The sequence below is a fragment of the Rosa chinensis genome, chromosome 5 (genome assembly GCF_002994745.2).
Source record: "Rosa chinensis cultivar Old Blush chromosome 5, RchiOBHm-V2, whole genome shotgun sequence".
NCBI classification, from domain to species: Eukaryota; Viridiplantae; Streptophyta; class Magnoliopsida; order Rosales; family Rosaceae; genus Rosa; species Rosa chinensis.
In genome coordinates, this window is record NC_037092.1 from 58,960,596 (window position 1) to 58,974,842 (window position 14,247).

Sequence of the window (14,247 nt, forward strand, 5' to 3'; positions counted from 1 at the left end):
GAATTTTCGCCAAAGCACAAGTTTCACAATGTAAAGAGGACTCGATATTGCCGAAAAATAAAGAGGCCATAGTTTTACGCATTACACTGAAAGAATGATGCCCTAAGCGTCTATTCCATAACCAAACTTCATTAAGCTCTTTAGAATTCAAAGTCAAAGCGACTAGGAAATTCTTCCTCGGCTTCTCCCTGGCATATGCTTAATCTAGATGAAACAATCTCCCCCTCCTATATCCCTTGCCGATTAACTCCCTGGTCAGAAGATCTTAGACAACAACATACATAGAAAGAATGTTCCAGGGCTTAGGGATTGAGCATTTAGTTGAGGAACAAAATTAGGTGCTGAGATAAGTCAGACACATATAAGACATTATGCAATACTAAGGTGAGTGTGACTCTTATGGATTGTATACTTAGGACAGGAAATGACTCACCATTGACATTGGTAACATGTGACACATCTGGGGTGGGTAAGTTAATAAAATATTTTCTACATAGGTCATATGGTATGGGGCACCTGAATCAATAGTCCATGTATTTGAACCTACAAAGCTAGAAACTTTCAAAGCCATCCCAATCTTACCAGTACCTCTACCAACCATGAAGATTGATGGATTTCCATATTTTCCTATGGTATGGCCTTGCCCAACAATACAAAAATGAATAGCTATCTTCCCTCTTCCTCGAGGTCCAGTTGGCTTGGGTCTGCTAAAATATTCAACAAGATACCCGCCCCCCCCCCCCCAACTTATAACAGTTTTCCTTGGTGTGTCCAGCCAGATTGCAATGCTGACATATAGGCCCACCAGAATTGATTTCATGTGAAGGAACCTGAGTCATGAGACGAAGTCCTGATGATGGTATATAGAAGCTAAGTGGTGAGCCTTAAGCACGAGGGGGCTTAACTTGAATGGTCAAGCTAGAGATCTTTGAATGGACTGCCTTTGCACTATCCTGCTGAGACTCATCATTGCAGATATAGGTAAAGCCTCAATAAGATAAGGAGGTTCTTGCCTTCAAAGCAGCTAATCCACTCAAAAACGGGTGCACTGTAGACACCTCTACTTTTTCTTGTTTATTTTATTTTGTTGTACAACGCATGGGACTACATATTCGAAAGGTACAAAAGTATTCGTGCTTAGGTAAGACAATGGGGCTATTTTAAAGGATTAAGAATTTAGAGAAAATCCAATTTTGGTCAAGGAAACTTTTCTTAAAGTACCGAGACTTAGGAAAAGCCCGGAAAATTTACCTGGAAAGATTCGATGAAGTATCGGGGAAATAAGGATATTTGGAGTGGTATTTTCGAAGTGGGCTTGAGAGAAAATTAAGAGAAAAAGAAAATGGGAGCAGCCAAGCCCACTTGGGCCAAAGGGAAGGGCAAGTTGGACTTTTTACACTAATCAAAGGGGAAGTATTTAAGGCTTCACATGACCAAACCCTAGTCTCAAAACTTCATTTCCTCACTTCACACACACTCACACACACACACACACACACACACACTCTCTCTCTCTCTCTCTCTCTCTCTCTTCAGCCCTCCCTCTCTCTCAAAATTTCCAGATTTTCTCCTCTTTATTCCCTCTATCCATTTCTCAAACCAAAATCTTGAGATTTGGCCATCCAATCATCCAAAAACCCTAGAACCCTAAATCAATTTGGGGGTTTTTGTGATTTCTTCAATCTAAGTCCAAATCAAGGTAATCTCCCTCCTAATCTAACCTCTATTCATCCGATCTATGCTTATTTCTTATCAAATTCGAGTTTTTAATTTCCATTTTTGATTTTGGTGCATGAACCCAATTTTCCCTTAAACCATAGGCTAGGCTACGGGTTTGGCAAGGATTTGTGGTAAGGATCTATCTCATGCAACCTTATTTCGAGTTTTTGGTTGTGGTGCTAATTTTTGGACGGATTTGTAGGTGAGGAAGGCTAAGGAGAAGGAGAGGTTGTGAGTTTTGGGAGAAGAAAGGGTAAGGATTGGGTTTTGGACAAACCCTTGAATTTTTGGAGTTGTTTTGTTGATTTTAAAGTTTGTTGAGTTATTTTGTTAGTGGAAAATTGTGAAAGGAGGGATCTTTGAGGAGGATTTAAGTAGTAGGATTTATTAATTTAGTTTTCAAAGTGTTGAAAATTTTGGTGGTTTTTGTTGTGTAATTTTGACCAAAAGAAAAAGAAAGTGAAGAAGAAAAGAAAAGTCTGTTATAAATATTATATATATGTGGCTGTCCACTGTAAATACTCATTAGTTACGTCCTTATGATGCAAAATCTACCCCTTTATAAAAGGGTCTAATGAGAATGAAATACACACTTCTACCTCCTCCATACTCTGTTTCTCTCTTCTATCTCTATATTTTTCTTTAGTTTATAACACGTTATCGGCACGAATTTGCTCTTGTTTTTCTTCTTCTTCTTCTTTGAACTCCATGATGATCCACAAGCCTTATGGTGCAACATAGTTGCTTATGACCAAGGCTAATGATCTATGAGTTTTTATTCTTTCTCTCCTAGATGAATATCAATTTTCATTATGCGATCATTTACATATATTTGTATGTATCTTTTATATAATATAATTGTTGAAAATTTATATTTCATATACGACAATGAGAACTACATGTTCCATTGCTCAAGACTCGAGTCCCTTGACCGAGTAGTCTTAGAACCTATGGTTCTATAGACACGACAAGAATGTTTTTCTCGTGTGTTCCCTATGGGATCCATTGTTCATATTTATGAACTCTTCGAAACCTTGGTTTCGTACATGAATTTTTCATAGAACATATTGTTCTAATAATTATGGATCCTAATATATCTCATCTTTTCTGTTTGTAGAAAGATGACACATCTAACAAAATTGGACTATGATCCTCTTAAAATTTCTGGCAAGAACTATTTGATGCTGAAATTCGCCTTATGGCTAAAAACCTTGGAAATTAATGCCATCAAAATTGACAATAAGTCATCTATGCAAGATCCCGCCAAACCTTTGATTTTCTTGCGTTATCATCTTTATAAGATCCTAAATGATGATTACCTTACGGTGAAAGATCCACTTGAGATTTGGCAAGCATTGGCTGATCGATTTGCTCACCAGAAAACCATTGTTCTATCTAGAGCATGATATGAATGGACGCATTTTGCACCTTCAGAACTTTAAATCTGTCACTGATTTTCAATTCTGCTAAACATATGATTACCTCCCAACTAAAATTATGTGGAGAATTTGTCAATGAAGATAACAAGCTCAAAGTCTCTGATTTTTTTGTCGACAATGGAAAAACATGTTGATGACATGATCAGTGCCAATTTTCTTGACACCGATAAATTTTAAGCCTATGTTTAGGCGGTTTTTTTGTCTCTATTTATTTTGTTTAGTCATTTTAAGCCTATGTTTTGGCACCGATTAAACATAATTATATTGTCTTATCTTTATATGTTTAATCACATTTATTATGTTTAAATTACCTTTATTACAATTCTTTCATAACTGAACTTGTCATGAGTATTTGTTGCAAGAGCTACAATTATCATGATAATATTTTTAATTGCCATTATCTTGCAATTATTGTTATTAATAACTCATTTTATTATCATTCTATTATCATTATTCGATACTTACCATAATTATTTATTTTATGCGATCATAATGAACATTTATTACTTATGATTATATCTACCTCATATGATTATGTCGTTTGTGAAAAAATAACAAAATTATTTTTCATCGCTGGAACTTGAACCCAAGTCTTTTTGGGTGAGAACCAAATATCCTAACCAACTACACTACAACGAATTTTCGATTATTTTGTTATAATATTATATTAATGCATATTTCAATTACTGACTCTAAATGAATCTGCCTCTATTTTGGCAAATGGTACTCACATATTGGTATCAAAAATATCAATTATATTTTCAACAGAATCGAGGTATGTATTTTCATGAGTTTGACAACTTCAATTTAATTTCCTCTTATTATCTTATCTAATAATTTGATATAAAATTGTCACTCATGTTTCTTGTTTCAATTACATGAGGACTTAAAATTCCTCCACTGATTGTTATACAATCAAACAGATCGAAACATCTTGTTTCTTGATCTCCAATTATGTCAGGACCTTTGTCCATTCTCTTTATGAGTACATGTGAAGCTCTGTTCACTCCACTTTTAGAACATGCTTCTAATTGTGAAGACTCAAATCAAATGTTTTGAGTATGAGGGCTATGGTCCCTAAATCTATTATTATTGGAGTATATGCTTATACCCATATGGACTACTGTCCCAGACTCAAATTTGAGTATATAATTTTGACATTTGTTTTCAGTGTCAAACAATAATATGAACCACGTGTTCATTAATAAATTCATTTTGAACCATGAATGTTTATGATAAATATAATGACAAACATAGCTGTCTTGCATGCATATAATGCAACTATGGAGATGATCCATTGCAATTGTTGATAGTTTTTCACAATTGATGTTTAAAAAGGCTAAGGTAACAATCATCTCAAGAGCTGCAGATCTTGATTGATGGCCGGCTCCAACTGATCAAGCTCGTATTATGTTACATATATGGAATTACCACTACATATATTGGTAATGAAATTTCCACCGACTTTATGTTGTATTAATCAACTATGAGTATACTACTGTATACTATATCATGAATTAAAAATTTCATTGAGCGAAATAAATTTATTTTGGCGTGACTAATGTGTCATTACTATGTCATGTAGACTCATCTACATACATACTCTACATTGTTGTTTAATACAACAATAATTGCAAACTTTCCTAATGAGGATATTATAATTTATTGCATATCTGTGAGTTGTCACTTTAATAAGACAATTCTCCCGTCATTAGGGGGAGAAATATTATGAAAAACGATATGAATTGGTGTGTGATATTTATCCACCATGTCTTATTATTATCTTAAGAAAAAGTCTCAATCAATTATGAGAAATTGAGAAAGTGACACTTATTAAAGACAAGTTTTTGACCTAAAAATTGGTTTGGACTCGCCACCCACCAATGGATTTCCAATCCAAATATTTTGCACGCATATTTTGTGAATGGTCAAACTAGAGGGTCTTCCCGCCGTTAGGGGGAGGAAACACTATTGTAACGACGTGCATTATGTGGGATATATCCACCAAGTCCAATATTTTAATCTCCCTTTAAAGGAATATTATACAAGCCCTATAACACTCTTCATGAGGTTATACAAAGATCCACATTCTCTAATTAATTTGTTTTAAAGAGACAATACATTCCTAAAAAAGGAATGAGTACTTGATATCAACAAAGCTTATTATAGCTAATGCATGCATATATGAATGTGTGAGTTCGAAATTTGATGATATCTCATCTATAGTAGCGTTACTGAAAATCATCAAGGGCTGTATACTATACCACGTTTCGATGTGTACGTCAACAAATTATAATATTAGCCAAATTGGAAAGAGGCAATTCCAATTAATTTGATTATTAGAAACGTGATGAAATATTTGGACTTTATGACCCCTAAAATACAAGAGGGTGTTCATTCTAGTGAATTAAAATCACTATGACACAAGTCTCTTTATAGAGACATGGGACTATCATTCTTCTCCAAATGACAACTTTTCTATAATTACAGTGTTACATATATGTGTTATATTCACGAGAGGTTTATGGCATGTTGTCTTGGTTAATATGAAGATCTTATAGGCAAATTGCTAAAAGAAAATCTCCTAATTCTATGTGTCATTATAAGCATATTGCTTAATCAAATCCTTGAACGATTCATATTGTCATAGACAAGTCCATGAACGAATGAGAAAGCTTAAAGCTCACTCATGGAATCAAAGAGTCTAAAGTTTCATATATACTCATTCATTTACAATCAAAGTGACTTATAACCTCAATGAGTACTATGACAAGACTAATAAATTGAATTCGAATCATGCTAATAATGTTGCAACATTTTCTAACTTCGTGAAGATATGAATTTATCTAGAGCTCATATTGAGCCTATATAAAATTATCAATTACACAAATTGATATTTATGGCTAAGTATGTCATACTTAAATTTCAATGCTTGGATAAAGGTAAATGTGTCAATTGTTGTTCCTTTATATTGTTATTCTTTGCTAATATCTTTATCTATAATTTGAGCATATGAAATTGGTTCTACTTGAGGTAAGATTTATTATCATAGTTTTATTGGTATTACCCTAACCTTTTGCAGGAATTGCAATTCATGATGAGTCCCCTTTTTGCAAAGCACACATGGTCTCACCTATGTGATCGACACACCATATCCAATATACATGGTGCATGTATTTTATTGCATACACGATTGAAGCTTGCAAAAATCAGGGGGAGATTCTCATCAGGGGGAGCATTCAAAATTATGCTACCTAGGATATATGCGCATTGTACTCTTTTTCTCCTTTGACCAGGGTTGTTTTTATCCCACTGGGTTTTTGTTACCTGGCAAGGTTTTTGACGAGGCAACATTAAGCGCGTCCAACACCATATCATTTAGTGGTGGACATCCAAGGGGGAGTGTTATAAATATTATATATATGTGGCTGTCCACTGTAAATACTCATTAGTTACGTCCTTATGATGCAAAATCTACCCCTTTATAAAAGGGTCTAATGAGAATGAAATACACACTTCTACCTCCTCCATACTCTGTTTCTCTCTTCTATCTCTATATTTTTCTTTAGTTTATAACAAAGTCTTTATTTTGGAAGAAAAAAATAAAGAAATGAGTAAAAGTTGAATTAAAGGGGTTTTACTGTGGTAAAGTGGTAAAAACTGAAAATGGTGAAAGTAAAGGTAAAATCGGTGAAATGAGGTAAAAGGTAAAAGTGAAAAATAAAGAGGTAAAAACCACGATAAAAGTAAAAAGGTGAAAAAGGAGGAGTAAAAAAGTAAAAGTAGAAGTAAAACTTTACTTGTAATTATTTACTTATTATTTTTAAAATAAATAAGAAATAATGGTAAATTAAGGGGTACTTGGTCAAAAGTCAAAAGTCGAAGTCAAATGTCAAAAATCAACTCTGAGGGTTGACCAAGGTTGACCGACCTTGTAAAACGCGATGATTGACTCGACTTTGGTCACTCAAATTGGCGATAGGTTAATGGAGTAATAAGGATGTTTTCCTTTTTAAGAAAGAAGTTAGTTTTCCAAATTGGTAAAACTTGAAAGAAATAATAAATGGCCTCATTAAAATAAAAAGGATCTAGTATGCGCGATTACTTAGAGTTAGTCACGATGATTACCCGAATAATTACTTACAAACTAAGTAATGGTTCAAGAAACACGATCATTAAGGAAGCTTAAGCGGAAGCATCGGAGTGTGGAATACGCCGGCATTTCCAAGTAGGGTGGGCTGTCCCTTCCTTGTTAGAGGCTTTTCTATATATGTGGAATGCTCTAGTATAAGAGTACGTGCCTATCAGTCGTTTTTGGTTGTTCATTAGTCGATGCCTCGTGGTATCTGAGTTTTCATAACTGATAATTACTGATTGCAAAAACTGAGGCTAGACTTGCATGTTGAGATACTGTAACCCACTGTATGTTTATACTTGTGACCTGAAAATGAATGGGACCTAGATGCATTGATTCCTAGTCATCCCACGGTGTCGATAACCGTGAACCTCTGGAGGGGGCTGTGTTCCTATGTGCGTCGAGGAAAGGTAAGTACCGACGGTGAACCGGTCATAGGACACTCAGGGCCAAGAAATGGAGACTTTTGCTACTCGTAGTCATAAGGACTACAGAGTAGTTGGCCAGTTCTCGAAGAATGATGAATCGGTCGGTCACCGATTGTTTTAGATTAGCTGGCAGGTAAGTATCTCGGAGCTCCAAGTGGTGTGAAGCATGCTGCGTATGATTTTCTGAAAAAGACAACGATGATTGTTTTTGCTTGCATTTATTTTACTCGATTTTACAAATGTGCACAATCTATATTCTAGTATCTATGTTTTACTTATTAGTTTTCAAACCTAATTAAGGTTGGGTCGGCCCCTATTAATTCAATGAGGACGAAATGCTCACCCCTACATTTCAGGTTACAACGAGGTCTCTCCGGACAACCTAGATTAGAAGTTGGTCGTTGGCCGAGTTCGTGTGTCTCTAACTCTGTTGCTTGAAGTCCTTCCCTTTGGTACCTTATTAATTTACTCGCTTCCCTTTCAATGTTGAACTCAGTTGAATTCTGTGAGGTCTGCCTACCTGGGAGCGCACCTCACTCTATGCTTTATTGTTGCTGTTGACTTCGTAGGGCGTCACTGTGCACTTGCCTACTTTATTTTGAAGTATTTCTAGATTTGTTAATTTGAATATTGGGTTGTTGATCGAAAGTCCTTCTTAAAAGTTTTATTTGTTTTCTTACTTTCTAAAAATCGTATTTCAAAAAGCCTTGTTAAGTTGGTAGATCTACACTATGTTTACGACGTATCGAGCTCCTATTGGCTTAAAATTACGGCGCTATGGTATACCCATTCAGGTCGCCATATGCACCCGCTCCAACTCCTTCTCCTTCTGGTACCAAGCAATATCCTCAACATTCTTCAATTTGTTTGGCTTCGCTGATCAATTTCGGCCCAAACATTCTTCAGCTTGTGTAGAACATTGAAACAGCTTGTCCAACCTGCTCCATCCTTGTTGCCTTGCACAACAACTTATAGATCTGAGAGAAGTCAGATTCATTTAGGTAGAGATCATTGAGAATTTTCCAAACTTCTGCAGCAGTATCACATTCAATGATCAATTGGATCACCTTATCCGTCATGGCCTTGTACAGAATTGACATTACAAGTCCATCAACAGCTTCCCACTTGACATAATCGTCACTCTCCTTATCTTCTGGCGCCTTGATGGTACCTATGACATGACCCATTTTGTGAATTCCATGAAGATGGGCAGAGATCATCTTCTTCCATGTGTGGTAATTGCAAAGTCCGCTCAAATTTGCTCCTCCAAAAGTACCCAAGGAAGAATCCGGCTTTTGAACAGAAAATTCTACCTTCGAAATACCTGTATTGCCGGTACTCTCTGTTGATGTTTTCTCTAAGAGAAGCATGGTCTGACTTGTCATGGTGGAAGATGAACAGAATGTGCAGCGGAATTAAGTCACAGAAGGGTCTTCGACGGGTCGAAAGAGATGAATAGGAGGAAAGAACAATGATAAAAATAAATAAACAAAGTCGATCCTCTCTAGTTTTTGCTCTGATAACAAGTCAAACATTAGAAAGTAAAGAATAATATTTGTGAGTGAATATTCTCTGATATCTTATTCACAATCGTGTAAGGAGTATATATACAACCTTTATGTACTACACATCTACAAGTCAGTGCAATCTAATATAGATACCTACTTCTATAAGGTAACTACTAAATACATATATTCTCCTAATAATTCTAGTAATGACTCACAAGTCAACAGTCTCTCTTTCGCTTAGAGTTGCTTTTCGCGTTCGTAGTGCAAATTTTCCATTGTACTTCAAGTTGCTTTTCACGTTCTTGCTGCAACTTTTCCAGTGTTTCACTTTTCACTTCAAGTTGCCTCTCTTTCACTTGAAGTCGCTGGGAGTCTGCTTCCAATTGCTTTTCGCGTTCTTGTATTGTACTTTCGAGTGAACTAAATTGCTTTTGAAACTCATTGAGGGTTCTTTTATTAAGCGAATCAAGTTCCTCAGCTTTTAACAAAACTTGCTTCTCTTTTAATTCTAATTCTTTCTCTTTACGTTCGAGATTACAGGACCACTCCTCCAGTGATATCTTACGCGAGCAATGATCTTTCACTTTCAGTTCTATTTCCCTCTTTATTTCCTCTCTTGACTTAAGTGTCTTAGAGCCTTCCACTACTGATTTGTTATGCTCTTTCAACTTCTCCTCCTCTTTCAGTCTCTCCTCTCTCAGTTTCTGCTCTTCTTTAACACGCTCTTGTTTCACATCAAATGCTTTCTTCTGCTCCTCAGTTGTGGATTTCAACTTCTCTTCGATACTCCACTCAATCCAATTCAATTTCTTCTGTTTCGCTTTAATTTGCGTTTCTTTCAAATCAAATTCTACACCCTGTTCCATAATCGTCCTCTCAATCAGATTCAGTTCCTCACGAGATTTGTTCAACTTCTCTTCTATATTCCTCTCAACCGCATTCAATTCTTGAATTCGTTTCTCCATTTGTCTTTCCTTCTCTCCAAGCAATTCGGTATGCTGTTTGATTGATGACTGGAGCGAATACAAGTAGTTCTTGCTGTCTATAGCGTCTTTTTGTTTCTCCTCAATCATCTTTTCGATTCCAAGCAACTCATTCACTTTGGACTGCACCTTTAACTCTTTGGCCTCCAACTGCTTCTCTCGTTCCTGGAACTCATTTGCTTTGGACTCTATCTTTAACTCTTTGGCATCCAGCTGCTTCTCTCGTTCATGGAGCGCTTCGAATCGGGTCTGGCTTGCTTTCCAGGTCGAATCCAAGTGTTTCTCGAGGTCCTTCCATTGAAGGGTGAAGACTAGCATGGAAGATGCTTGGGAGTGCAAGCTCTCGTACATGTTTCTCATACTGTTCTTCTTCAACTCATATTCCTTCAAATCCAATGTCATCTCCTCCATTATATTCTGCTTGGAGGTGAGGGAAAAAAAAAAACCACAACACCAAGTTACCGACTGCGTAGTAAGATCTTAAAGTGGAAGGTCAGAAAAACAAGAAACCCTAAATCACTGATTTTGCGCTCTGCACGGGAGAAGAGAAAGTGTAAAGCTTAAACAAGCTGAATCGCTAACGTCGCTCTCTGCAGGCTGCAGGGGAAAAGAGAGAGCCTAACCTAAAAAAGGTTTTCTTGAATCGCAAATGGTGCTTTGTGCAGGGGAGAGAGACTCTCATTATGCTTTTCTTCCCTTTGCGAGCGTCATATATATAGGCAACAACTCCTATTTCCGTGTGGGAAGGGAAAAGGTGTAGGTCGTCTTTTCCTTTTTGACTTGGGAGTTATAGCTTAATCCTTATTCTTCCATGACTCTTATTCAGGAGTTTACATCCTGTAATTAGGTTTCCTCTACTACCTTGGATTGGGAGGACAAAAAAAAATTACCTTCCTTGATCAGGTTTTCATATCACAATAAGAAATTTACTGTTTCTTTTTTTATTCATGATTCCTTTTTTTTCTATGGAGAAGAGCATAATCTCATATATGGCACCAGTACAAACTTTATTATTATTATTTTTTTATATTTTATTTTATTTTATTTTTTTTGCTATGGAGAATAGCACAATCTCATATATGGCATAAGTACAAAATTTTATTTTTTACCATTCTCCTACAATGGCATCCTCAACACCAAGTACAATCTTGCGAAGAACAATTCACCACAGTATCTGCTTCTAGGAGTTCACTAATTCAAAGGAGATTTTTCTCCCAAATACGCTTGTTAGTTTGAAAGCTACAAAGAGATTCTGAAATCTAGTGAAATCCCTTCTGCACAAGAGTAAGAGAAAACCGCGAGTCTTGACTGATAACTTGATGAATTGAACCCCCAATCTTTCTGGCTCTCTGCTGTTCCTTGGTGAATCTTTCATCAGGGTTTTATACGAACCACAAATGAACCTGTTCAAAAATTTCAAACAGTTACAAGAAATACCAGTAAACGAAAAGAAAATAACCACAGTTTAATTCATAAATTATGTCGTGAGCATATATACAAGACAAGAAGTTGTGAGATATATGTCAGATTCAGTGCAAGACATGTTAATGAGAGAAGGCAAGTGTAAAAAAGAGAAAGACAGACAGTACTATGTCACAACGAAGGAGTAAGAACAAAGAAAAAATAGCCTAATGGAGAAAGTAATACCCCCACTTTCATGAATAACGCATCTCTACTTTGAAAATCATACACAAGAATCAGCACAAACATTTGAGACATGAATTAGGCAAAAGAGGGTTAAAATCAAATGGACCGCCTGGATCCCACGAGTGAATAGAAAGTTGGATCTACATTGGATGTCACCATAATCACCCCATTTATCCTCTTGGGGACAGGTTTAGTATGTCTGAGAATTCACACCCCCCAGCCCTTAAAGAAATTAAGGATCTATTATAACATCAAATACATCACTCAGAACCAAGCCCTTACATGCCTGCATTGGGATACAAGAAAATAATTTTTCTTTTTCATTCTTTAAACCTGGTACATAGGCTAAAATATAGAACCATTAAAAGGCTCAATGCAAGATGCTTGTATTAGAAATAAATCAAGGTTTGAAGGACTACTGAATCAAATAACACCATTGGTATTCCAAGAGATGGTCAAAAACAAAACCTAAGATGCAACTATCACAGTCCAAGAATGAAAAAAAAAAAAAAAACTCAGTAGACAGGATAGCAACTGTTCGAAAGGTACAGATACTTAAGCCCAGAACAAGTGCAGGATACATGGTTCAAAGGTACTTCTACCAACACAGATTATGACCAGAACCTTCACCTTTTATCCAAGCAGTGCAGCAGGGCTGGATAGAATACTTTGACAATAATCTCCTCTTTTTACCTTTTTTTTTTTGTGTTGCTCCAAAGTTTACTGTTCTCTAATTGAATACGAGTCATTAGAACAAGTCAACAACCAAATACCAGGCGGCAATCTATCATATAATCAATCCACTATTGGTCCATTGAGTCCACAACTAGAGGGAAACAATGGGACCCCTTTATTTACCAGCTCAAAACATCATATACTACACTCTTTTTGGCACGAAAACTGAAATGATATAGGCATGTTGACTATATTGCAGACAGTCACTAAACAAATATGAGGGTAACGAGAAAGAATTTACTCTACAAACAATGAAGTATTCTGTATTCCAGGTCATAAACCTGTCAGACAATAAAAGTCAAGCTACCCAACATATCATGGAGCTTCATTCCTAAGAACATATCATGGAGCTTCAAGGTATACTCAGATGGATAATCCATTATAATGACCATAAGGCGATATAATCTTAACAAACCCTACGGTAGCTAGTGATAGAGGGCTGTACATTTCTTAATTTTTAGCTAAATGTAGTCACTATTCTACAGCAATAAACAGAGAGACACTCTCATGCAGGGAGATGGGATGTGTCTGCAGAAACAGCGCAAGCAATCCCCAAGTTATGAAAGGCCCCTTTAATGACCCCACAAGAGAAATGGAGATGCATGTTTGGTACCTGTGCTGCCTTATTGTCAGCCGAGGCTCAGAATATTTTCTTGGAGATACGTCTCCATTTTCAGCGGCCGGATCAAGAGACGTTCATGAAAGCCATGGAAACCGATTATCTTGCAACACAAAGGTACCCTGCATGACTAACACATGTTATCTCATCAAACCCTCGCAGACACAACGAATGCCAATTCACATCGATTCTAGAAGTTACCATATGATTGGTCTTCAAGTTGTCTATCTGCTTCTTGAAAAGTTCAGACCGGAAATGCTTGCAGATGAACTTAATTGCATCGAGATGTTCAGTAAACCAGGCCGCTCCATTGTATACGTAACAAGCAGAACCCATTCATTACTCTGTACACAAATACACATAAATTCAGTACCTCACTCCTATTCCTATACTTTGATCAACATCCAAAAAAAAAAATTGCATATACATTTTTCACCAACTCTGCACATGTAAAGCAATTTCCTTTAAATTAAAGTAGACATCTTTACGTAAATTAAACATTGAAAATCACATGATCTCTGATTTCCCACATTTTCTCAACTCTACCAAATTGTCAACGGCTATTTCAGGTCTAAATTGAATGAAATTAGGGCACAAAATGGAAAGGGGAAGACTTTAAGAGAAGTTGTGATAGTGTGAGGGGAGGTGTACCTCTCGGAGAGCTGGTGGCCGACCTGGTAGCCAATAGCGTCGACCCTACAGGCAACAAGCTCGGGCTTATTGGCGTGTAAGCAATTGCAGTACATGGAGACCATCTCTGTGAGTAGACTATCTACGCAGCTCTCTCAGACTTCGGCTCTGCTTCGTCTCTCAACTTCGGCTCTGCTTCTTTACTGCAGTGAGATGATTTTCTCTCTTTTAATTCGTATGTTGGGCTTATTGGGCTAACTTACAACATGGGTCTGTGGATAACTTTGTGAATTTTTATTTTTTCTCACGAAGAAAAGATAACTTACACATAATTGAGAGACTAAAGATCGAGGGGGTGGGGGTATTTTTTAATAACATTGGTGGGTCAGACATGTTATATGATG

General features: G+C 36.5%; 1 protein-coding gene and 1 long non-coding RNA gene across 5 annotated transcripts; both read right to left on the reverse strand.

Annotated features, from left to right (window-relative positions):
- Nucleotides 1–9,447: 9,447 nt before the first annotated feature.
- LOC112163746 (uncharacterized protein PF11_0207-like) lies at nucleotides 9,448–10,623 on the reverse strand. Its single transcript, XM_024300017.2, has one exon. The coding sequence runs from the start codon at nucleotides 10,621–10,623 to the stop codon at nucleotides 9,448–9,450; it is 1,176 nt and encodes a 391-aa protein (XP_024155785.1).
- Nucleotides 10,624–11,222: 599 nt separating this feature from the next.
- On the reverse strand, nucleotides 11,223–14,028 carry LOC112166099. 4 transcript variants are annotated; one of them, XR_002923122.2, is made up of 5 exons: nucleotides 13,865–14,028; nucleotides 13,415–13,557; nucleotides 13,208–13,335; nucleotides 12,490–12,589; nucleotides 11,223–11,615 (listed from the first exon to the last, which is right to left on the reverse strand). It is a non-coding gene; the product is annotated as an uncharacterized LOC112166099 (long non-coding RNA). The 4 variants fall into 4 exon arrangements; XR_002923120.2 differs by lacking the exon at nucleotides 12,490–12,589; XR_002923121.2 differs by having other exon boundaries at nucleotides 12,490–13,335.
- Nucleotides 14,029–14,247: the final 219 nt, after the last annotated feature.